Here is a 22,734-nt window from a genome sequence, read left to right on the forward strand (position 1 = left end):
TAACAAAACTACAAAAACAAAAAAAATCGATTTTTTCAGTCAAAACTCTCGACAATGGAAGAAGAGCTAAAAGTGCTCCGAGAGCAGAAACTTGACGAGAATAACGAGGCGACACAAGTCCGTCAAATGCTCGAACGTGATCTATTTGAAGCTGAAGAAGTCGATCGGGGTCTACTCGAAGGAATTGAGAATCGTGTTAAAGGTTAATCGTGGCGAGACCCAACCTCACGTGGAGCCAGGCCGTTCCATTACGGTTTGATCTACAAAAAATGCGGGAATTTTTTGCCCAAAGAAATGTAATGTCAGTACGTTCTTAACCATGCAAAATCAGTTGAGATGTCTGCGTCTTTTCTCTCGCCGCATTTTTTGTAGATCTACGTAGATCAAGCCGAAATGAGACTCTGACACCACGTGACTACTGTGGAAGAAATAGATTCGTGAAAAGCAGCGTCGCCGCACCGGAAAAGAGGCGGAGCTTAATTTAGCAACCCTGTCGCACGGTTTTCCTGCTTTTTTGCTGGTATATTTTAAAATAAGGTTTCGATTTCCATTCCAAAACAGAAAAATCGAAATTTTATCGAAAATATCAAATTTAAAAAAAAAGGAAAAAACCGTGCCGCAGGGTTGCAGAATTACGCTCTGCCCCTTTTTCTGCGCGGCGCTGTTTTTTCATCAAAAATTAATGTAGAAATGTGGGAAATTTTTTTTTTTTTTTTGAAAAATTTCGAAATTGACTTCAAATAGCGCCGAATTTTGCAAAAAAGCAGCGTCGCACAGAAAAAGAGGCGGAGCTTAATTTAGCAACCCTGACCCACGGGGTTTTCCTCTTTTTTTTAAACTGATTTTTTCAATAAAATTTCGATTTACATTCCAAAAAATTGTAAAATTGAAATTTTAAATTAAAAAAAGGAGGAAAACCCCGTGCCGCAGGGTTACAAAATTACGCTCCGCCCTTTCTCTGTGCGGCGCTGCATTTTGTTGCAAAATTCGTAGATTGATCAGGAGTGATTTATTATTTTGAAGAGAAAAGGCTGCCTCAAAATATTTAATTTTAAAAAAATCATTTAAATAGCGCTTTAAAATTGCCGCACAGAAAAAAAGGCGGAGCTTAATTTAGCAACTCTGCCGCACGGTTTTCCTGCTTTTTTGCTGGAATTTTTAAAAATAACGTTTCGATTTCCATTCCAAAAAAAAAAAAGAAAAATTGCAATTTTATCGAAAAAAAATCAATTAAAATAAGAGAAAGAACTGTGCCGCAGGGTTGCAAAATTACGCTCCGCCCCGTTTTCTGTGCGGCACTGCTTTTTTTATTCCAAAATTCGCGGATTTTTAAGTTAGTTTTTCAAATTTCTTTCAGAAATGGAAGATCAGCTCGAAGCGAAGGTTAAAGCATTGAAAGAAGCTAAAGAAGAATCATCAAAACTCGAGAAAAAGCTTGAAAAAGCGGAAAAAGAGCGGATTGCATTAGAAGTTTTGGAAGAGCAGAACAGATTTTTGAATGAAAAATTGGAAAAATTGATGGAAAAAGTAACCGAATTCAATTTTAAAATTTTTTGAATTAAATTTTTTTTTCAGGAAAATTCTGACCAAACTGGTGCTTCTCAAGCTACAGCAGAACTTCAAAATTCTTCAATTTCTCAATTAACGGAGCAACTGGAAAGTGTGAAGGCTGAGAATGCTCGCTTGGCGTCGGAAATTGAAAAATCTGGATTATCAGAGAATTCTGATGAGCTCAGAGCTCTCCAGCTCGAAAATGAGCAATTGAAGGTGAAAATTATCGATTTTTCCAGGAAATATTGAAATTTTCCATATTTTCTGGGCTTTTGTGAAATCTAAAATCGATTTTCAGAATTTTCCCTTTTTTTTAATATTCAGTGTTCAGAGAATTTCAGTCGAAACTGTTAAAGTTGTCCACGTGTAGTACAAAATGTTTCGTGAATCGACATACAAAAAAGTTTGAAAAATTTATTTTTTTTTAACCAAAAAAAGAACAAAAAATGCAATTTTTGTCAAAATACCAAAAAAATTGATTTTTCGTCAAAAAAACCAACAAAAAATGTTTAAAAAAACTTTTTGTTTTCCACTAAAAATACAAAAAAAAAATCAATTTTTCGTCAAAGTGCTAAAATATCAACAAAAAAACCCAAAAAAAAACTATTAAAAACAAGAAAAAATCAATTTTTTGTCAAGATATCTTTTAAAAAATCGATTTTTCGTCAAAGTGCCAAAAAAATTAAAAAAAAAACACTTTCCCATCAAGATACCTTTTAAAAAGTCAATTTTTCGTCAAAATATTTTTTGAAAAAACCAATAAAAAATCGATAAAAAATCGATTTTTCGTCAAATTACCTTTAAAAAATCGATTTTTTGTAAAAATGCCAAAAAAAAACCAAAAAATGGGAAAAAAATCGATTTTTTGGCAAAAAAATGTTAAAAACCAAAAAAAATCAATTAAAAAAACCGGTGCTTGTGTATTACATGCCCTCATTTCAAAGTAAAATTAAATTTCCACTAATTTCTCTAATTAAATTAAACGTGATATACATTTTTCCTCTCTAGGCTTAGAAAATGTGATTTTCTAAGCCTAAAAATACAAAACTGTGGTTCGCGTTTTTATTTTTCATAACTTAAAAATTCACTATTAAAATGAGGGCATGTAATACACAAGTACCAAAAAACCTTAAAAAAACTTAAAAACTTAAAAAAAAACACTTTTACCTTTAAAAAATCAATTTTTTGTCGAATTATCAACAAAAAACCCAAAAACTTTCAAAAAACAAAAAAAAACCACAAATACCTTTTAAAAAATCAGTTTTTTGTCGATTTATCGAGAAAAAAAAACCAATAAAAAAATGAGGGAAAAATAAATTTTACATCTATCAGGTTGTCCCATAAGTTTTTGTACTATTTTTTTTTTGAAAAAAATTTATTTCTCTCAAGCGACAAGTAGTACTATTCACACAAGTATTCACCATTAGTGTCCACCACTTGTTGCCATTTACTAGGTAACATCATGATGCCACGGGAGAAGAAATCCGGCGAACGCGATGAGAAGAAAGTGGAGAGTTCAGTTTTGAGATGCTCTTCGTCGTCGAATTGCTTGTCGCGCATGTAGTCACTGAGAGACAAGAACAAATGGTAGTCGGTTGGTGCAAGATCTGGAGAATATGGTGGATGCGGTAAAACAGTCCAACCAAGATCTTGCAGCTTTTGGAAAGTCTTCTTGGCGACATGAGGCCTAGCATTATCGTGAAGAAAATATAGTTTTTCATATTTTCCGTTGGTCTTTTCTGCAACTCGGTCCAATTGGGCACAATAGTAATCAGCAGTGATAGTTTTATTAGTTGGCAACAATTCCCAGTGCACGGGTCCTTGAACACCCCACCAGACACAGATCATAATCTTTTTTGGGTGAAGATCAGGCTTTGGCGTCGGTATTCCTTTCTCACCGATCGGAAGCCATTGACGTTTTCTGGAATGGTTAACATAGAGCACCCACTTCTCATCTCCAGTAACCAGATTGTTCAGCCAATCGAACTTTCGACGAAAAGTTAGAAGTTGAGTACAAACGTTGACCCGAGTGAGCTTCTGTGATGCCGAAAGTTCATGAGGCACCCAAATTCCAAGTTTTGAAGTAAAACCAAGGCGACCCAAGTGACGTGCAATTGTGCTATGACAACACTCAAGCTTCTCTTCCATTTCACGAAGACTAAGACGAGGCTCTTCCTCCACCAGCTTCACTAGGTCTTCTTCATTTAACTCTACCGGTCGCCCAGAACGTTCTATTTCTTCGAGACTGAAGTCGCCGTTCTTGAACTTTTGAAACCAACTCTTTGCTGTATTATAAGAGAGTGCTCCCTCACCCATCGCACCGCATATGTTTCGTTCCGCTTCCATTGCTGAATGACCAAGACGAAATTCATAAAGAAGAAGCAATCTAACGTCTCGACGTTCAAGTTTGATGATTGTCATCGTGGCAAAGTAGAAATGGATGAAATGAATCTTTTCTGAAAGGGGACGACCCGACCTTGACACGACCTACGATGAAAAAATTTTAAAACTTTCTAGAAGTTTTGGAAAAATATTTGAAAAAAAGTACAAAAACTTATGGGACAACCTGATAGATATCAAAAAAACGCCAACAAATCTTTAAAAAATACCCAAAAAAGATCACTAAAAAATACAAAAAAAACCAAAAAAACCCAAAACTACCCGAAAAAAAACACACAAAAAAATCAATTTTTCGTCGAAATACCAAAAAAAAACCCCGAAAAACCGAAAACAAAAGCCTAAAAACTACGCATAAAATAACTTCCAAAACACAAAAAAAAACCATTTCTCGTCAAAATATCAAAAAACTTTTAAAAAATAACTTTTTCCTCAAAATATCAAAAAAGCAGAATTTTTTTTTAAATCCAAGTTTTTCACCTTAAAATTGCAGTTATCCCAATCCACATCATCAACCGAAGAGCTCCGAGCAGCAATTGCCGTACTTCAACAAGAAAATGAGCATTTAAAAGGAGTGGCAAAAACGCAATACGAAGAAAGTGTAAAGTATTACGAACAATTTCAAGCGATGGTAACACACAATCAACAGATGAGTGATCAAATGGAACAAGTACAACGACAAACTACAGTAATCCAAGGGACAATGGCCGCCGAGAATGAGGCTCACGAGAAGAAGGTGAAAGAGCTACAACGACTGCGAGAACATTTGATGATTGTTGAGGAGACATCGACAAGAGAAGCTGTTGAGGCTGAGCAACGGGAGACCGAGTTGAGAGCAAGAGTTAGGGAGTTAGAGACGAAGGGGCATCAGGTAAGGAGAAATTTTCGATTTCAGTCCCCGGCTAGGACGTGGCTTAAATTACTGCCCAGAGGGATCACCACCAGGCAGTGTACCTGAATCCCAGATCCGCAGTGCATAGCACTTGAAGAACGGATCGTCCTTTAATCCTTTAATCTTTTAATCCGGAAAATCGAAAAATCTCAAAAAAATTATTAGGTCTCCAAATAAGTTCCGGGTCAAAAATCATATCTTTTTTCGCCTTTTATCGATTTTTTTTGAAATTGGGGGGATTTATGTTATCAACGATGATCTTTCATTTGACAATAGTCACAAAAGTTTTTGACCACCCCAAGTGCCCTAACTCGGAGCCAATTTTTTCAGGCATTTTTCTGATCTCGGTTCTTTTCAGCTTTGAATTGAGGTTTGTGTGCGGATTTTTCTTTGTTTAGAATACATTGTAAGAAAACAACAAAAGTTTGTGTTATGTATTCGAAGGCCGAACAAGGAGAGAAGACGAGTAGTTTATTACATTACTAAACTAAGGAATAAATAAGTTAGTTCATAGAGTTCACGTTGTGCGATCTTCTTAGCCACGTCGTAGGTCAATACACGTTGATACCCAACAGTTTGGAAAAAATCCGTCCAAAAAAAATTTTTTTGGTTGGTCGTCAAATAATCTTCAAAAAAATTTTTTCAAGAATTCTTGATTTTTTGTACAACAATGATGCAACCATGTGTAAACTGTTTTTACACATACAGTTTGAATTTTGGATCTCGAGAAAAACTCAAAAAACTCAAAAATTCTCCGAAAGAATTATGTTTTCTATTATAATTTTAGTGTATCGAACTAATTTGAAAAGTTTTGTATGTGGGAAAATAGTTTACACATGGTTACATCATTTTTGTACAAAAAATCAAGAATTTTCAAAAAAAAAATTTTTTTGGACGGTTTTTTTTTCCAAACTTTTGTTGTTTTCTTACAATGTATTCTAAACAAAGTAAAATCCGCACACAAAGCTCAATTGAAAACTGAAAAGAAGCGAGATCAGAAAAATGAAAAAATTGGCTCCGAGTACGGGCACTCCGGGTGGTCAAAAAGTTATGTGATCATTTTAAAATGAAAGATCATGGTTGATAACATAAATTCCCCCAATTTCAAAAAAAATCGATAAAAGGCGAAAAAAGTTATGATTTGTGACCCGGAACTTATTTGGAGACCTAATATTTAGACAATTAGTTCAAATAATATGAAATTCCAACAGATGTGTGCGCCTTCTGAGTAGTACGGTAATTTCAAAATTTCTCTCATTTCTGCTGAATTTTTATTGATTTTTCATAGTTTTTCAACAAAAAAAAGTTCGTGCTATACAACGAAAAAATCCAAAAAAAATCACTTGTTGTGATTTTATTTCAATTTTTCGCAAAAATCGAACATTTTCGTTTAAGAGCTTGAAATACTGTCAATTTTACTACTTTTTAGTTTTTTCTTTTACTTTCAACATAATTTGTCCATGTTGAAAGGAAAAAAAGAAACACTAAATATATAATTTTCTGCTAAAAAGTAGAAAAATTGGCAGTATTTCAAGCTCTTAAACGAAAATGTTCGATTTTTGCGATAAATTGAAATACAATCACAACAAGTAATTTTTTTTTTGGATTTTTAGTTGTGTAACACGAACTTTTTTTTTTAAACTATGAAAAATCAATGAAAATTCCGCAGAAACGAAGGAAATTTTGAAATTACCGTACTACTCTGATTAAAGGCGCACACATCCGTTTGAATTTTATTAAAAAGAACGGAAATTAACGATTATGAATTTTTTGTTTCGAAATTTTAACTTCAAGCTTAGAAAAATAAATTATTTTAATTTTTTAGTCATATTTTGATTTTCTGAACGTTTGACACATTTTTTCCCGGAAAAAAATATTTTAGAAGGTTTTTTAGGCCAATCAATAATTTTTTAAGAACAAATTTGAAGTTAACTGTGTGAAATTTTTCAAATACCGAATTTTTTTTCTCTATATTTCCCCAGGTAGAAGAAGGCGCTTCCGAGTCAACACAACAATATCAAGTACAAATTGCATCGCTGACGTCACAAGTCGAAAGTCTCCAAAATAAGACGACGGAATGGAAGAAAAAGTTTGAGACAGAAGTTTCGGCACGTCAACAGACACAGGAAGCACTGACAAGCCTTCAGAATGTTGTTCGGGAATTATCGATTGATCATGAGAAAGATTCGGCGTTTGCTAGTCATCGGAATCTTGAATTGCAGACTATGATTGGGGTACATTTTTGGTGTTTTCAGACCAAAAAACAGAAAAAAAAACATTTTTTTTCTTTCATCTTTGTGACAGCCCTGGGTTACTGTAGATACGGGCTGTAGATTTTTTTTTTCCAAAAAAACCCAAATAAAGCTTTAAAGGAATTCTGCTAGCTCTTTTTCACCAAAAATTATCAGAATTCCGCAGAATTTTTAAAAATTGGTTTTAATCAATTTTTAAAGTACTAAAAAAAAATTTTCATTAAAAACATGCTCAGTTTCTCTGTTTGCTACTCGGAAAAAATTAGAAAACTGATTTAAAACAATTTTTAATAGAAAATGCAAAAAAAGCGACAAAATTTGATTTTTTGCACGCCGCGTGCCTTTAAAAAGGCATCTTTTGAAATAACGGTATATTACAGGAATACATAATTCTGCGAATGCGTATTGCACAGCATATTTGACGCGCAAAATATCTCGTAGCGAAAACTACAGTAATCCTTTAATTAAGACAACTGTAGTGTCGATTTACGGGCTCAGACAGCATTTCGTGTTATTTTCCTATTTTTTGCCTAATTTCAATATTATATCGATTTAAGAAATCGACACCAGCGCTACAACAGTCTTATTTAAAGGATTACTGTAGTTTTCGCTACAAAATATTTTGCGCGTCAAATCTGTTGTGTAATACGCATTCTCAGAAAAAAAGGGTTACTGTAACTTTTAAGGAGCACACCTTTTTGATCAAAAGTCGTTCGTTCTTGGCGAGACCCGGAATCGTAATTTTAGTTGAAAAATTACGATTTTAGCTACAAATTATGTTAAAAAATTTTTTTTTAATTCTCTAAAAAATAACGTAAAAATTTTTTCGCATTTAGTGAAAAACATTTTGGTACTAGTCCTAAATGACCCCGCCACTTTTTTTTTAGTTTGTGTATTATTTTCCCTCATTTTAATATTATCCATTTTAATAAAACGTGATGTCCATTTTCCATCTTTAGGCTTAGAAATGGTTATTTCCTAAGCCTAAAAATACAAAAACTCCACACGTTTTTATTTGAAAAAGTGGCGGGGTGATTTAGGACTAGTACCAGCATTTTTTTTTTTGAAATTAAAAAATTACATTGTTTCTTGACAATGTATTTTTTTCCAAATAAATGTACATTTTTTTAGACTCTCAACGAAGAAATCGCGCAAATTCGTGAAGACCTTGACCGCCAGTCACTGGGAAAACAAGCTTCGGAAGAAGAATCCGAACGGAGACAATTGCAATTGGATTCTAAACAAAAAATTATTGGTATGAACTATATATATATATATCGTAGCGAAAACTACAGTAATCCTTTAAATGACTACTGTAGTCGATTTACAGAAATAATTCATTAATTGATAAAAATGACAAAACAATACTGATCGAGCACCCCCGTAAATCAACACCAGCGGCGCTACAGTAGTCATTCAAGGGATTACTGTAGTTTTCGCTACGAGATATTTTGAGGTTTTAAATATAATAGTAATAATAATCACTCATTATTCCAGAAGACCTTGAAGTTCAAATCGAAGAGCTCCGATCTCCGAAAAAACCAACAGAATCGTATCGTATCGATGATTCAACACTTCGCCAGCTATTTCTCAGTTATTTTGTGTCGGATGCCGCGAAACGGCCCGATATAGCACTGCTTTTGGCGAATGTTTTGGAATATCCGGCTGAAGAAATGGATAAGGTGATTAGAAAACGACGATACAGCCCAAGCAGGGCAGCAAGTTTTCCGAACTGGCAAATTTGCCGAAACTCCCCAAGGCACTCCGAAAAAAATGCCTTGCAAGAAACAAGAACCAGGATTTTTTGCAATAAAAAAAACTGAAAAATTATGTTGAAGTGAATAAATATCACGAAATTGCTTGCTAAAACATTTATAGAATTTTCTTAATTTTTTAGTGACTTTCGCTTTTTTTTTAAAGTAAAATTTTCGCATTTTTCGTAATTTTGTAGTTAGAGGACTCAAAATTGCTTTCCGAACACTAAAAAAGTGTCATTTTTTGGAATATAGTAGTTATTTTTTTGCCCAAAAAAAAGGACAGTCATTAGATGGCTGAAAAATGAAAATGGGCAAAAATAAAAAGTTGGCTAAATTTGTTGAAAACGGGTAATTCATATACGTAGAATTCAGAAAAATTAGGTTTAACCCGCCAAAAACTATTAGAAAGTGGCAAAAATGGACAATTTATGGCAAAAAACACAATTTTGAAACTTCTCTAAAATTTTCGCTTTTTTTTTGCAAAAATGATTAGTTAATGTTCAGTTATGGTTTCCTATGTCAATTTTATTTCAATTAATTTTAAAAAAAGGGGAATTCCTGCGAAATACACATTAAAAATAGGGATTTCAAAAAATTCTAACAAGGAAAGGAAGTCAATCTAGTCCCGGATTTTGAATCGAGACATATGCCTTTTGAAAGCTTATGTTTAGACTAGATCACCACAAAAATTTCAGCGGCGGAACTCAACTCTGAACCCCTGAAAGCGCCATCTGAAAGTGCTCCAGTGCATTTTTTTGCTGAATTCTAGGTCAAGTAAATGGCCTTAAAAGTGGCTATGAGCGGTTAAAAATTGTTTTTGGGGGTCTTTAGGGACAAACAAACAATGTGGAAGCTTTTTGGAAATTTTTATTTTTTTGCAAAAAATCTGAAATTTTTGGAAGCCAAATTTTTGGTCAAAAAAATTTAAAAAAATTATAAAAAAATTGAATAAAAAAATTGCCACTCAAAGAATCGAACACGAGACCTTTATTCCGTTTTACCATGCATTTACCATTCGGCGATCAATCCCTGATTTTTATTGTTTTCAATGTTTTAAATCATTTTATAAATATTGAAGAAGATTTTTGTATATGTAAAATGAATAAATACGAAATAGTATTGAAAACTAGGAGGGCGCAGAGAAAATTTTTCAGATGGCGCTTTCAGGGGTTCAGAGTTGAGTTCCGCCGCTAAAATTTTTGTGGTGATCTAGGCTAACCATAAGCTTTCAAATGACATACGTCTCGATTCGAAGTCCGGGACTAGATTAACTTACTTTCCTTGTAAGGCAAAAAAAATAAACAAAAAAACTTTTAGAATATCAAAAAGTGTGACATTTTTCCAAGTCTGTTGCTTAGAACGGCAAATCTTTGAACGGCAAAAACGAGTTTTGCCGAGCTCGCCAAATATTGAGCAATCCAAAAAATAATGTCATGAAAAGAACCAGGAACCAGAAATTCTTGTGAAAAAAAAACAAAAAAAATATTTATAAACACCAAATTTTGCAAAAAAACGGAAAATAGATATTTAACATTAAAAAAAAAATTCAAAATCAAACAAATTACAGTTTCTAGAAGATTCACATTTTCCAGCAAATATTGCCAATTTTTAAAGACATTTTTCCGCGCTAAATTATCGTTTCACTGGTCAATATCACGTTTTTTTTAAGGGAAAAATGTCGGAAAATTTGAAAAATGATACGCCGAAAATCAAAAAGCTTGCGAATTTAACAAAACAAATAATACAACATTTAGGACATTTTTTTACAGTAAAAATGTTGTACAAATTTCGTCAAAATATAACTTTATTAACATTTTTAAAAATTAGACGAAAAAAATCAAATAAAAAAAGAAAAGAATTTTCAGTTCAAATCAGCTGTACGACAATCATTCGGTCAACAACAACAGCAACAATCCTCATCATTCTTCTTCGGATCCGCTCGTTCGACACCTCCACCAAATGGCCCAACGATTGCTGATCAATTTGTGAGGTACTGTAGCTCGACGAAAAATTATTACCCAGATGAAAAGTAACAAAGAATTCAATTTTAATCAAATTTTGTTCAGGTATTTTTGAAAATTCGAAATCTTTTTCGAAATATCGGAAAAACTGAAAATTAACCGTAAAATTTGATGATTTTTTTGTCTAATTTTGTTCATATTGATGATAAAAACTCACCAAAAAAAACATAAAAAGGTATACTTGAAAGAAAAATTCTCATATTTTACAAAAGATCGAACTGCCCATTTTGATTTTTCAGCCATCTAATGACTGTCCTTTTTTTTGGGCAAAAAAAATAATTTTTCTGAAAATGTACAAAACCGCTATATTCTGAAAAATGGCATTTTTTAGTGTTCGGAGAGCGATTTTGAGTCCTCTAACTACAAAATAGCCCATTTTAGAGGAGTTTCAAAATTGTGATTTTTTGCCATAAATTGTCCATTTTTGCAACTTTCTAATAGTTTTTGATGGGTTAAACCTAGATTTTTTGGAATTTTCCATATATGAATTACCCGTTTTCAACAAATTTAGACAACTTTTTATTTTTGCACATTTTCATTTTTCAGCCATTTTTCAGCTAATGGCCTTTTTTTTGGGCAAAAAAATAATAATTTTTCTGAAAATGTACAAAACTGCTATATTCTAAAAAATGGCATTTTTTAGTGTTCTGATAGCAATTTTGAGTTCTCTGACTACAAAATTACGAAAAATGCGAAAATTTTAATTAAAAAATTGCAGATTCCTCGAGGCGGAATCCGAATCGTCTCGAACTGCTCCACACCTTCCAATTCGATCACAACAACAACCATCGACACCTGGGCTATCACTGGAATCACCTAGACAAAAGTATGCATTTTAAAGATATACAGAAGAGATAAAAATTTGAAACAAATTGGAAAAAACGTGTAAATTTGAAATTAAATTAAATAAAATTCTAGCTGAAGTCTCCGAATTTTCCGAATAAAAATTATTGTACTCTATCAAACAGTAATATTTTCAAAAAATTTCAGAAAAAAGACAAAAAAAAGAAGGTTTAACCCTTCAAAAATATATAAGAAAGTGACAAAATTGGGTACTGATTTTTTTGAAAAAATACATTTTTTTTAAAGTAATTTGTTGGTCCAAAAAAGAGGAAGGCTCACAATTTTTTTTTTAATTTCTAAAATTTTTGAAAATAAGTATTTCTATAAATGATATCTATCCAGGTTTAACCCTCCAAAAATAAGTAAAAAGCGCCAAAATTGGCGAATTTTTTAAAATAAAGCCCGAAAAATTTTAGAAAATTCCATAAGAAAGGGGAAAAAACCGTTGGAAATGAGTGCTTTTCCAGAAAAATAATTATAATTTTGCACATTTTTTCAGATCTCCAAATCCACAAAATTCGAGCCAAACAGCGTCTGCTTCATCATCAGCTGCCGCACTCGATTCCATTCTTCGATAGTTGTTCTTTTATAATTCAGTAAAACATCAAAATAATTGTACAGGTCCCCCCGCTTCCCCCCTAAGCTTCGGGTTTTTCACCGAACATTTAAAATTATTTTCTAGGGTTCTTTTTTTTTTTTTTTTGAGTTTCTTCGAGGTTTTCTCATAGTCAAATCAAATTTTTCTAATTGTAAATATACGAGTTTTAGTTTTTTTTTTTTCTGTAAACAATAAAAAATATTTTTAAAAATTTTGGGACATTTTTATCTTGATTTTGATAGATATATTCAAACAAATATATTTCTCTAAATTTATTAAAACCTCTCGGGTTCTTTCTTTGTTCCTCAATTCTTTCGCTCTCTATTCCGTGACGTCTCCCTTTTTGCACTGAGTCTGCATTCTGACGTGACGGTGTTTGCAGACGCCGCATCACATTTTGCCGCGAATTCTTTCTTTCGAAAAAATAAAGTTTTCGTGTGTTTTCAGATGATTCTTCAATTTAAACGCTTTTACGATAGGAAAAGATTCCAAAATGCACAAAAAGAACGGTAAGTCGATTATTTATTATAAATTCTATGAAAATCATCGAAAACGTGCAGAGTACAAAAGATATCGCCAACACTGTCAGACTCCGATGATCGATGTCAAACCCGGATGTTGCGATAATACGATAAAGTAGTGGATACAGGAAATGTTCCTATTAACTGCTCCACCTATTTGGTGAAAAGTGGTTTATATTGAACAATTTCCCCATTCACTGCTTCATTGTGGGATTCCAAAAAGCCACCATAAAAGAACGGTAAGTCGATTATTTATTATAAATTCTATGAAAATCATCGAAAAATTGCAGAAGACGAGAGAGAGAGATCGCCGTCAACCTCAGATTCCGAAGCGGCTCGCCGAGCAGAGATCGCTGAAAAAAGACGAGAAACGTCGTTAAAAAGAAGAGATGAAGAACAATGAGTCGGCAGAGGAGAAACGAGCTCGGCGAATGGAGGAAAAGACGCAGATGACACTCTGATTCCGCCATCAGCGTTGAATTATACGAATCTTAGTAATCCATTCAACGATACAACAAAGCTCACTCAGACGTTTGTCTGCGGCAAAAAGTTGGAAAGTGATCTGACGCAGAATGATATCACTAAACAGTGAGTTTTTGTTGGAAAATCGAAGAAAAATAGCGAGAAATTCGATTTTTGATCTTAAAATTAAAAAAAAAAACATCTCGATTTTTCTTGAAAAAGTAGAAAAAAGCGACCGAAAAATTGATATTTCGAATTTTTTTTCCTGAAAAACCCAATGTTTTCCAATTCCAGAACGCCGCCGAATTCAAGCATATACCGTGACTCGCGGGCCGCCGCCAAAGAAGACATGGAAATGATGAAACGTGACGCGGATCTCCGTGCCGGACAAAAATATCCGACAGAACAGAATTTTCCGACGAGAATCCGCATACGGTGAAATTTCCCGATTTTGAACTCGAAAATCCGATGGAAAACCTTAAAGGTAGAGAGAAAAGATCTACTGAAAATCGTGAAAATTTGGAGGAAAATCGAAAATTTTTTCAACATTAGCCCAACTTTTTCCAGAAAAAACTGAAAAACACAGGATTTTTGCCAAAATTCTCCAGAATTTTGTCCGAGAGGAGTACACGGTGGCCTAGAAAACTTGATGACGTCATTTTTCTCGAATTCACCCTAGTTTTTTAGAAAAAAACTGAAAAAAATATGTTTTTTTTTCCAATATTTGCCAAAAATACTTATGGGGTTATTCAAGTAATGTAGCAAAATGTATTTAAATACATGTTTTTATCTACTTGAATAAGGTTGTGACGTAATTTTTCTACACTTTTTAATTTTCCGACACTACTTGAATAACCCCATTAGATTTGTCCGAGAGGAGTACAAAATTCAAATTTACTAGCGGAAATTAATTTTCAGAGAGAAAAAGTAATTAATTTTCTTTAAAAAATCAGTTTTTGTCGGGTTTTCCCTGAAAAACACTGAAATTCAGCAAAATTTTGTCCGAGAGAAGTACACGGTGGCCTAGAAAACTTGATGACGTCATATTTTAAAAATTCACTCGATTTTTGCCAAAATTCTCCAAGATTTTGTCCGAGACGAGTACAAAATTCATATTTACTAGCAAAATTGGTGCATTTTTTGGAAATAAAACCACTTTTCAGTTGAAAAATTATTTTTTTCTCTTTAAAACTCTCTAAAATTCATCAAAATTTCGTCCGAGAGGACTTCAAAAGTGACCTAGAAAACGCGATTCTTTTCCAGCTTCATGCAAATCAGTCGACGACTACGAGGATCTCATCGAGGACATCAAAACGTACAGAGAAGTCGACGGATGGGCAAACAACGAGACTTGGTGGATGGATGTTACACGAATCGCCAAAGACGAGAGATTCAGAAGAAAGCCGCACAGAATCGAGGTGATGTGCAGACCGAAGTGCAGAATATGTTCAAGGTAGTGCCTGAAAATGCTGAAACTTCAAAAATCCGGCAAAAAGCCCAAAAAAAGCCCATATTTTTTCACAATTTTCATATTTTTTCAAATTTCAATTTCTATTCCGAGTTCTCTTCCTCCACCTCAACCGGCTCCTCTTCCTCCGCAATCGTCGGAATCTCATCGTCACGGCACATCACAAAACGCGGAATCTCATCCGGCGTCGGCTCCCGCTCGAAATCCATATTCTCCTCGTGATTCATCACACCTCCGAGCTCCTTGTAGATTTGCTCCGTGAGCCCTGCCAACTTGACATATTCGTCCTCGACAACCGAGTATTCCTCGGCGAAAACCACCTCGGCAATCTTGTGGAACACCTCTGGAAGCTCCGCGAACTCCTTTCTCTTCTGGAACTCGGCCTTCTTGACTCGAGCCTCTTCGCGGCTCAGACTTCCCCATGGGAGCTCGCCGAGCACCAGGTGAACCAGCTGGTAGAACCATGACTCGAGATCCTGCCGGGCGCCAACTAGTCCATCGTCACTGCACGGAGCATAATCCAAGCAGCCAGCGTAGCTAGCAATCGGAGCTCCATCATCACCAGAAGTGTTCTTGACCAAAGACGAGATGTCCGCCATGAAGAGGTGACGGCTTGCCGCATCGTAGTGGAAGCTGTTGAGATCCATGTTGCGGACGAGGTAGCCATGCTTGTGAGCACATCGGATCACCTAAAAATGAGCAGTTTATCGAATTTCTACAACGTTCCGTTCCGTAAAATTGACAGGAATTCTGGAGATTTCAAGCAAAATAAGCTGAAATTGAGGCTTCCTTGGTAGGCAGGCGCCTGCCTGGGATCGCCATGAAGCCAGGCAGGTAAGCAGGCGTTCCAGCGCCAACACTTAATTTTCGGAAAATTCAGAAAATCGAGGAATTTCTGAGTTTTTTCACTTTTCCAAAGACTAGCAGTTTTGCGCCAAATCGCTAAAATTTCCGGCAAACCGGCAAATTGCTGGAACTGAGCATTTCCGGCAAAGCGGTAAATTGCCGGAATTGAAAATTTCCGGCAAATCACCAAACCGGCAGTTTGCCGAAAATCAAAATTTTCCGGCAAATCGATAAATTGCCGGAATTGAACATTTCCGGCAAATCGGTAAATTGCTGGAACTGAACATTTCCGGCAAATCGGCAAATTGCCGGAATTGAACATTTCCGGAAAATCGGCAAACCGGCAATTTGCCGAAAATCAAAATTTTCCGGCAAATCGGCAAATTGTCGGAATTGAAAATTTCCGGCAAATCGGTAAATTGCTGGAACTGAACATTTCCGGCAAAGCGGTAAATTGCCGGAATTGAAAATTTCCGGCAAATCACCAAACCGGCAGTTTGCCGAAAATCAAAATTTTCCGGCAAATCGATAAATTGCCGGAATTGAACATTTCCGGCAAATCGGTAAATTGCTGGAACTGAACATTTCCGGCAAATCGGCAAATTGCCGGAATTGAAAATTTCCGGCAAATCACCAAACCGACAGTTTGTCGAAAATCAAAATTTTCCGGCAAATCGATAAATTGCCGGAATTGAACATTTCCGGAAAATCGGCAAACCGGCAATTTGCCGAAAATCAAAATTTTCCGGCAAATCGGCAAATTGTCGGAATTGAAAATTTCCGGCAAATCGGCAAAAAAATTTGCCGGACGGCAATCGCCGCCCACCCCTAATTGACAGTGCCAGAAACTGCAATTTTTGGTGATTTTTTCGCTAAAAAAAGTCCGGATAAAGACGGGAAGCATGAGTTAAGAAGCTCAAGCCCAGTCACAGCCTTCGCTGCGTGGCCGGAAAAGAGAAAACTCGGCCACGTGGCAAATGTGCTTGAAAAATGCCAAAAGCCAGAAAATTTTGCGGGAAATTCCTGGTTTTCACAAGATTTTCGAGCCAGCTCGTACTCGACGTTGTGCTCCTCGAAGAGCTCCGACTTTTGAGCAATTGACGGTGGTGGAAGAGCCGGTCCGATGGCTTCTTGCTCAAGCTCCTGATGCTCCATTGTGTCCATTTTTCTTAGAAGCTGACAAGTTGAACGTTTTGAGTGAAAACAATTTCTCAAACTGATTTGAATAGTCGAGAGTTTCTGAAGGGACGTGGTTTTTTTTTTGGAAAGAAATGGTCACGTTTGTGAAAAATTGACAAAAAAAAACAATTATTTTTGCTGATTTTAACAGAAAAATCTGAAATTCAAGCGATTTTTACTGATTTCCAGCCAAGTTTTTGTAAAAAGAGCTGAAAATTTCATATAAAAAAGGGAAATCTTCCAATTTCTGGCATTTTTGCCGGCAAATTCATCAGATTGGCAAATTGCCGGTTTGCCGATTTGCCGGAATTTTTCGATTTTGGTAATTTGTCGATTTTCATATTCATAGAATTTGCCTACTTTGCAAAAAAGAAAAAAAGTGCAGAACCACATTTGCCGAAAATTTTTGGCAAATTCGGCAAACCAATTTGCCGGAAATTTCAATTCCGGCATTTTACCAATTTGCCGGAATTTTCAATTCCGCCAATTTACCAATTTGCCGGAAGTTTCAAATTTGGCAATTTGCCGGTTTGCCGGATATTTCAATTCCGCCAATATACCAATTTGCCGGAAGTTTCAATTACGGCAATTCGCCGATTTGCTGGAATTTTCAATTCCGCCAATTTGCCGGTTTGCCGGAAATTCCATTTCCGGCATTTTACCAATTTGCCGGTATTTTCCATTCCGCCAACTTGCCGATTTGAGAGAAATTTCAATTCCGGAAATTTGCCGATTTGCCGGAATTTTCAATTCCGGAATTTTCAATTCCGCCAATTTGCCGGTTTGCTAGAAATTTCAATTCCGGCATTTTACCAATTTGTCGGAAGTTTCACTTCCGCCAATATACCAATTTGCCGGAAATTTCAATTCCGGAAATTTGCCGGTTTGCCGGATATTTCAATTCCGCCAATTTACCACTTTGCCGGAATTTTAAATTCCGGCATTTTACCAATTTGCCGGAAGTTTCAATTTCGGCAATTTATTAATTTGCCGGAAGTTTCAATTTCGGCAATTTGCCGATTTGCCGGAATTTTCAATTCCGGAAATTTCAATTCCGGCATTTTACCAATTTGCCGGAATTTTCAATTCCGCCAAATTATCAATTTGCCGGAAGTTTAAATTTTGGCGATTTGCCGGTTTGCCGGATATTTCAATTCCGCCAATTTACCACTTTGCCGGAATTTTCAATTCCGGAAATTTCAATTCCGGCATTTTACCAATTTGCCGGAAGTTTCGATTCCGCCAGTTTACCAATTTGCCGGTTCGCCGAGTTGCCGGAAAAAGAATTGATCAAAATTCAAAAAGAAATTTCTCAGGTTTCTCAAAAACTTTGAAGTTGAGAAAAAAATAAAGTGCCAATTTTTGGCAAAATTTTAAAAATTATCGTTCAAAAGTTTGAAATTTTGAGCTGAAAAAAAATATTTTGTGCAGAAAAAAATATTTTGAGCTGAACAATAGTATTTTGAGCTGAAAAAAAAAATTTTTAGCGGAAAAATAATTTTTTTCAGCAAGAAAATGGTTTTTTGAGCAGAAAAAAAAGTATTTTGAGGTGAACAATAGTATTTTGAGCAGAAAAATAATTTTTGTGCAGAAAAACACTTTAAAGGCGGAGTAGCACCAGTATGGAAATTGCTTTAAAACACGCCTATGGTAGCACATGGACTGATTATCATAGTAAAAATTCAAAAAATTGTTCAAAATTTTATATGCTTTTTTGAAAATTGAAAAAATCTCAGTTTTCGTCGAATTCAATTTGAACCTACCGCCAAATGATTTTAGCGATGGAGCGTGCTTGCTCGTTTTATTTTTATTTTTTGTTTTTTCACCGGTTTTTTCATGTTTCAGTGTATTTTTACGGGATATTTGAAGGAAAGGTGAAAAAAAAGTGATTTATCGATTAAAAATCAACATTAACGGCGTAAAAACAAAGAAGTGACACTTTACACGATGTGGAGCCTGAAATGATTCAATTCACAGGTTTACACTTTTTAATGTTGATTTTTAATCGATAATTCACAGTTCTCTTAACTTTTTCGTAAAATTTCCTGTAAAAATACACTGAAAACATAAAAAATCGGTTGAAAATTTGAAAAATAATCACTGGGCGGGAGGTTCAAACTGGATTCGACGCAAACTGAGATTTTTTTCAATTTTCAAAAAATCATAAAATTTAGAAAATTTTTCTTATTTTTTTACTATGATATTTGGTCATTGTGGTACCATAGGCGTGTTTTAAAGCAATTTCCCCACTGGCGCTACTCCACCTTTAAAAATTCCCTTGAAATGAGGAAAAATAATATAAAAATGATAGAAAAACACCATTTAAAAAAATAATGATTTTTTCTTCAATATTTGTAATTTTTCAGTCAATTTTAAGCCCAATTCAAACAAATTCCTTTTAAAAATAGCTGAAATTCCTAAAAATCAACCAATTTTTTTAGCAGATCTTCTACGCTGACCTCCTCAACATGACAGAGGCGCCAAGAATCGGCTTAACACCATGTGAAGACCCGGATGTTGCGATAATACGATGAAGTAGTGGATACTGGAAATGTTCCTATTAACTGCTCCACCTATTTGGTGAAAAGTGGTTTATATTGAACAATTTCCCCATTCACTGCTTCATTGTGAAATTTCAAAAAGCCACCAAAAAGAACGGTATGTTGAATAATTATCATAAATTCTATGAAAATCATCGAAAACTTGCAGAAGACGAAAGAGATCGCCATCAACGTCAGACTCCGATGATCGATGTGAAGACCCGGATGAATTATCATAAATTTTATGAAACGCACTGGATATGTCGATGTCAAGCCAGACAACATCGGTAAGCGTGGATGCTATGACAACAAAAAAACTACATATTTTCAACAATGAAATTTCACCAAAATTAGTTTCAACAAAAAAAAATATCAAAAAGTGATATAAACTCTCAAAGTAATTGGCTATCACAAATCTTCCATTTTTTATACTGTGTTATAATTTAATTGTGTTGGCAAACACATACGCCGCCCATTTGTATGAAAGTAGCTTGCAAGTGGGCGGGGTCTGTGTTTGCCAACATAGTTAAATCATTTCACCTGTACAGTTCCTATGAATTTTGTTTTTTTGAATAAAATGCTTAACTTTAAATTCAAATTTCTTCATTTTTGGTTTTCAGGACGAAAACTTGATTGAACCAGCGGGATCTGACATGATTATCGCCCGGAAAAAATTTGCAACTTCAGAAATTGTGGAGACGAAGGTGAGGCTTCGTTTTTCTTTTATATAAAATTGATGCATCTTGTTTCAGAAGGTGCTGCTACATCACGAAAAAACCAACCTGAGTTGGCAAAGGTTCAGTGTGAAAGACACCAGCGAAACGTGAATGTATGAAATGGACCTTTTCAAGCCAAGCGGAAAGTGAAGGAGGAGATGGAACGGGTACTTCGGTACTAGGGAAAGTCGCCAGTATACTGATCTAGCTCAGAAAACTAGTTCAGGACCCCCCCCCCTCTGGAGTCTGAAAAGCCGAGGACAGACGGGAAGGCCGCGAGGCACATGGTGGGTAACTTGATCAGAAGCCAGTAGATCTTCGGATCCGACGGCTCTGGTTAAGAGGAATCCTGGTATAAGTTGGAGTGGAGACACGGTATCGCTGACAATGGGGCAACCCGTCAGCGGATCACCACAGCAATCTCACAATCCGGTGGTTATGCGGGTGGGCCAATCTGTTGGAGGGTGTTCCTAGTTGTCTGACCCGTCAGATACTAGGAATAAAAGCTTGCTGCTGGCTTTGACAGCACTCATGATGGCCCCTCACCTCAAACTTCCATAAAGCAACTGGTGGTCCCGTTAATTCGGGCCCTTGCCACTATTGCGCTCCAGGCTCGCCAATGGATTGAATGGGAACGTTTTCACTCTGGTGAGCAGTTTTTGTAGAAAATTTTAATTTTTCCACGCTTTCAGGATGAATTAAACACAATTAATCGATTCGACAACTCCTACATTTGTCCAGAGCACGGAAAAAGTTACAACTTCAGAAATTATGGAGACAAAGGTGAGGCTTCGTTTTTCTTTTATATAAAACTGATAAATCTTGTTTCAGAAGCCTAGCAGCTTTGGTTCTGTTTGGATTTGTCTACGATCGCAAGAAAAATGTAAGTGTTCAAAGTGTTTAAATTAGAAAAAAAGAGAATAAAAATTAAATTTCAGACTATGGAGGAAGAGAGGGAGGAGGTCCCTAGAGATACCATAATCAACAGCGACAAATAGGCGGATACGGAGGCGGTTATGGCTCCGGCGGAGGTGATGGTGGAGCATCCTATCACCAGCCGTACAATCAGGATCAGAGACGTGGTGGACGAGGTGGCGGTCCTCCAAAATATCAGAGATCACCGTATCGAGGTGGCCGAGGGCGACGGAGGTGGAGGCTTTCAGGGAAATTCATCACGGAGAAAATCATTATTCAATCCATCTTTCTTTGTTTTTTATTCTCTTAGTTTTCCTTATTTCATTGCCATATTGATTTCTTCATAAATATCCCGATTAAAAAATATCCCTTTTCAGAAGTTTCAGAAGTTCAGAAGAAAAGTTTAGAACATTTTCAGAAATTGTTTTTTTGCCCAAAAAAGGACAGTACGAATTGGGCAAAAATGAAAGGTTCCTAATATTGTTAAAAACGGGTAATTCATATATGGAGAATTCAGAAATACTAGGTACTTGTCCTTCAAAAACTAATAAAATGTGGCAAAAAATGACAATTTTGAAACTGCTCTAAAATAGGCAATATTACAGTTAGAGGACTCTAAATTGATCTATAAACACTAAAAAATTACCCTTTTTAAAAATATATCGGTTTTGAACAATTTCAGAAAATTATTTTCTTGCCCAAATAAAAAAAAGTACAGTCATTACATGGCTGAAAAATCAAAATGAGCAAAAATAAAAAGTTGTCTAAATTTGTTGAAAACGGGTAATTCATATACGTAGAATTCAGAAAAACTAGGTTTAATCCATCAAAAACTATTAAAAAGTGGCAAAAATGGACAAGCATGGGCAAAAAATTACAATTTTGAAAGTCCTCTAAAATGGTTAATTTTGTAGTTAGACGACTCAAAATTAATGTCAGAACCCTAAAAATTTGCCCTTATCCTATTTCTGATGATTTCCAAAAAAATATTTTTTTTGCCCAAAAAAAAGTACAGTCATTAGATGGCTAAAAAATCAAAATGGGCAAAAATTCACAATTTTGAAACTTATCTAAAATGGTTATTTTTGTAGTTATAACACAAAATTGATCTCCAAAAACTAAAAAATTGTCCTTTTTTAAATCAAAATTCATATTTACTAGGGTCCTTTTTTGTTTCTTTGACGTTTTCGTAGTAAGCAAAATCGAATTTTTCTAATTGTAATTATACGATTTTTAGTTTCTTTTTTTCTGTAAACAATAAAATATTATTGTAAGATATTTTTAAAAAACAAAAAAAATTCAGAATAACCCATATTTATTTTTCTCAGCAAGTGTTCTTTTGTGTGTGTGGGTATGTATTTGGGGGTTCTTTTTTTACAGGGCTTCTTGTGTGTGATATATTATAAGTGTGGGTGGCGGTAATGGGGGGGGGGGGGGGGGAGGCATGACAACTATTAAAAACAACGGAAAATAAGGGCGGTTTTGGCACTGTGCCAACAATTTTCGGAGGAGGATGAGCAGGGCGAAAATGAGGAGACAAAAAGTAACAGCGAAATGAAAAAAAAAATGAAAAATGTTAGAAAAATAAAAGAAAACAGTAAGAAAAATAAAATCCCGTTGTGTAAGAATAGAGACATATCCGTTGGTTGCAGACAAAAAATAAGAATAAAAATAAAAGAAAAAATATGATATTTGAGAGAAGGGGGTGTAGGCGCTTTTGAGGGGGGAAATTTTCATCTATGTACATGAAAAAAAATCAAAACTGTTTTTGTATTG

The 22,734-nt window shown here is 35.1% G+C and overlaps 1 protein-coding gene and 2 pseudogenes across 4 annotated transcripts in view; 2 read left to right on the top strand and 1 right to left on the bottom strand.

Moving 5' to 3' along the window:
- The window catches only part of sql-1 (GRIP domain-containing protein), a 28,496-nt gene extending 15,972 nt beyond the window's left edge, over positions 1–12,524 (top strand). The window contains exons 10-19 of one of the 2 annotated variants that reach the window (NR_052807.1): positions 40–202; positions 1,358–1,527; positions 1,576–1,767; positions 4,442–4,819; positions 6,823–7,074; positions 8,224–8,347; positions 8,590–8,774; positions 10,715–10,839; positions 11,589–11,696; positions 12,213–12,291. Coding sequence is in view for 1 of the 2 variants with exons in the window: in NM_001268245.3 (NP_001255174.1) it covers positions 40–202; positions 1,358–1,527; positions 1,576–1,767; positions 4,442–4,819; positions 6,823–7,074; positions 8,224–8,347; positions 8,590–8,774; positions 10,715–10,839; positions 11,589–11,696; positions 12,213–12,291 (1,776 nt within the window). In the remaining variant the exon portion in view is untranslated. Of the gene's footprint in view, positions 1–39; positions 203–1,357; positions 1,528–1,575; positions 1,768–4,441; positions 4,820–6,822; positions 7,075–8,223; positions 8,348–8,589; positions 8,775–10,714; positions 10,840–11,588; positions 11,697–12,212 lie in introns of both variants that reach the window. The other variant, NM_001268245.3, reaches the window with a different exon arrangement.
- A 234-nt stretch (positions 12,525–12,758) lies between these two features.
- On the top strand, positions 12,759–21,320 carry Y111B2A.25 (annotated as a pseudogene). The gene is made up of 13 exons: positions 12,759–12,820; positions 12,872–13,071; positions 13,123–13,420; positions 13,589–13,729; positions 13,862–14,001; positions 14,558–14,747; positions 19,232–19,445; positions 19,497–19,614; positions 19,948–20,031; positions 20,080–20,691; positions 20,736–20,826; positions 20,875–20,926; positions 20,982–21,320. Coding segments are annotated over exons 1-13 (2,541 nt in total).
- On the bottom strand, positions 14,844–16,763 carry Y111B2A.27 (annotated as a pseudogene). Its single transcript has 2 exons — positions 16,666–16,763; positions 14,844–15,451 (listed from the first exon to the last, which is right to left on the bottom strand). Coding segments are annotated over exons 1-2 (706 nt in total).
- Positions 21,321–22,734: the final 1,414 nt, after the last annotated feature.

This window comes from Caenorhabditis elegans, chromosome III, assembly GCF_000002985.6.
Source record: "Caenorhabditis elegans chromosome III".
Lineage (NCBI taxonomy): Eukaryota > Metazoa > Nematoda > Chromadorea > Rhabditida > Rhabditidae > Caenorhabditis > Caenorhabditis elegans.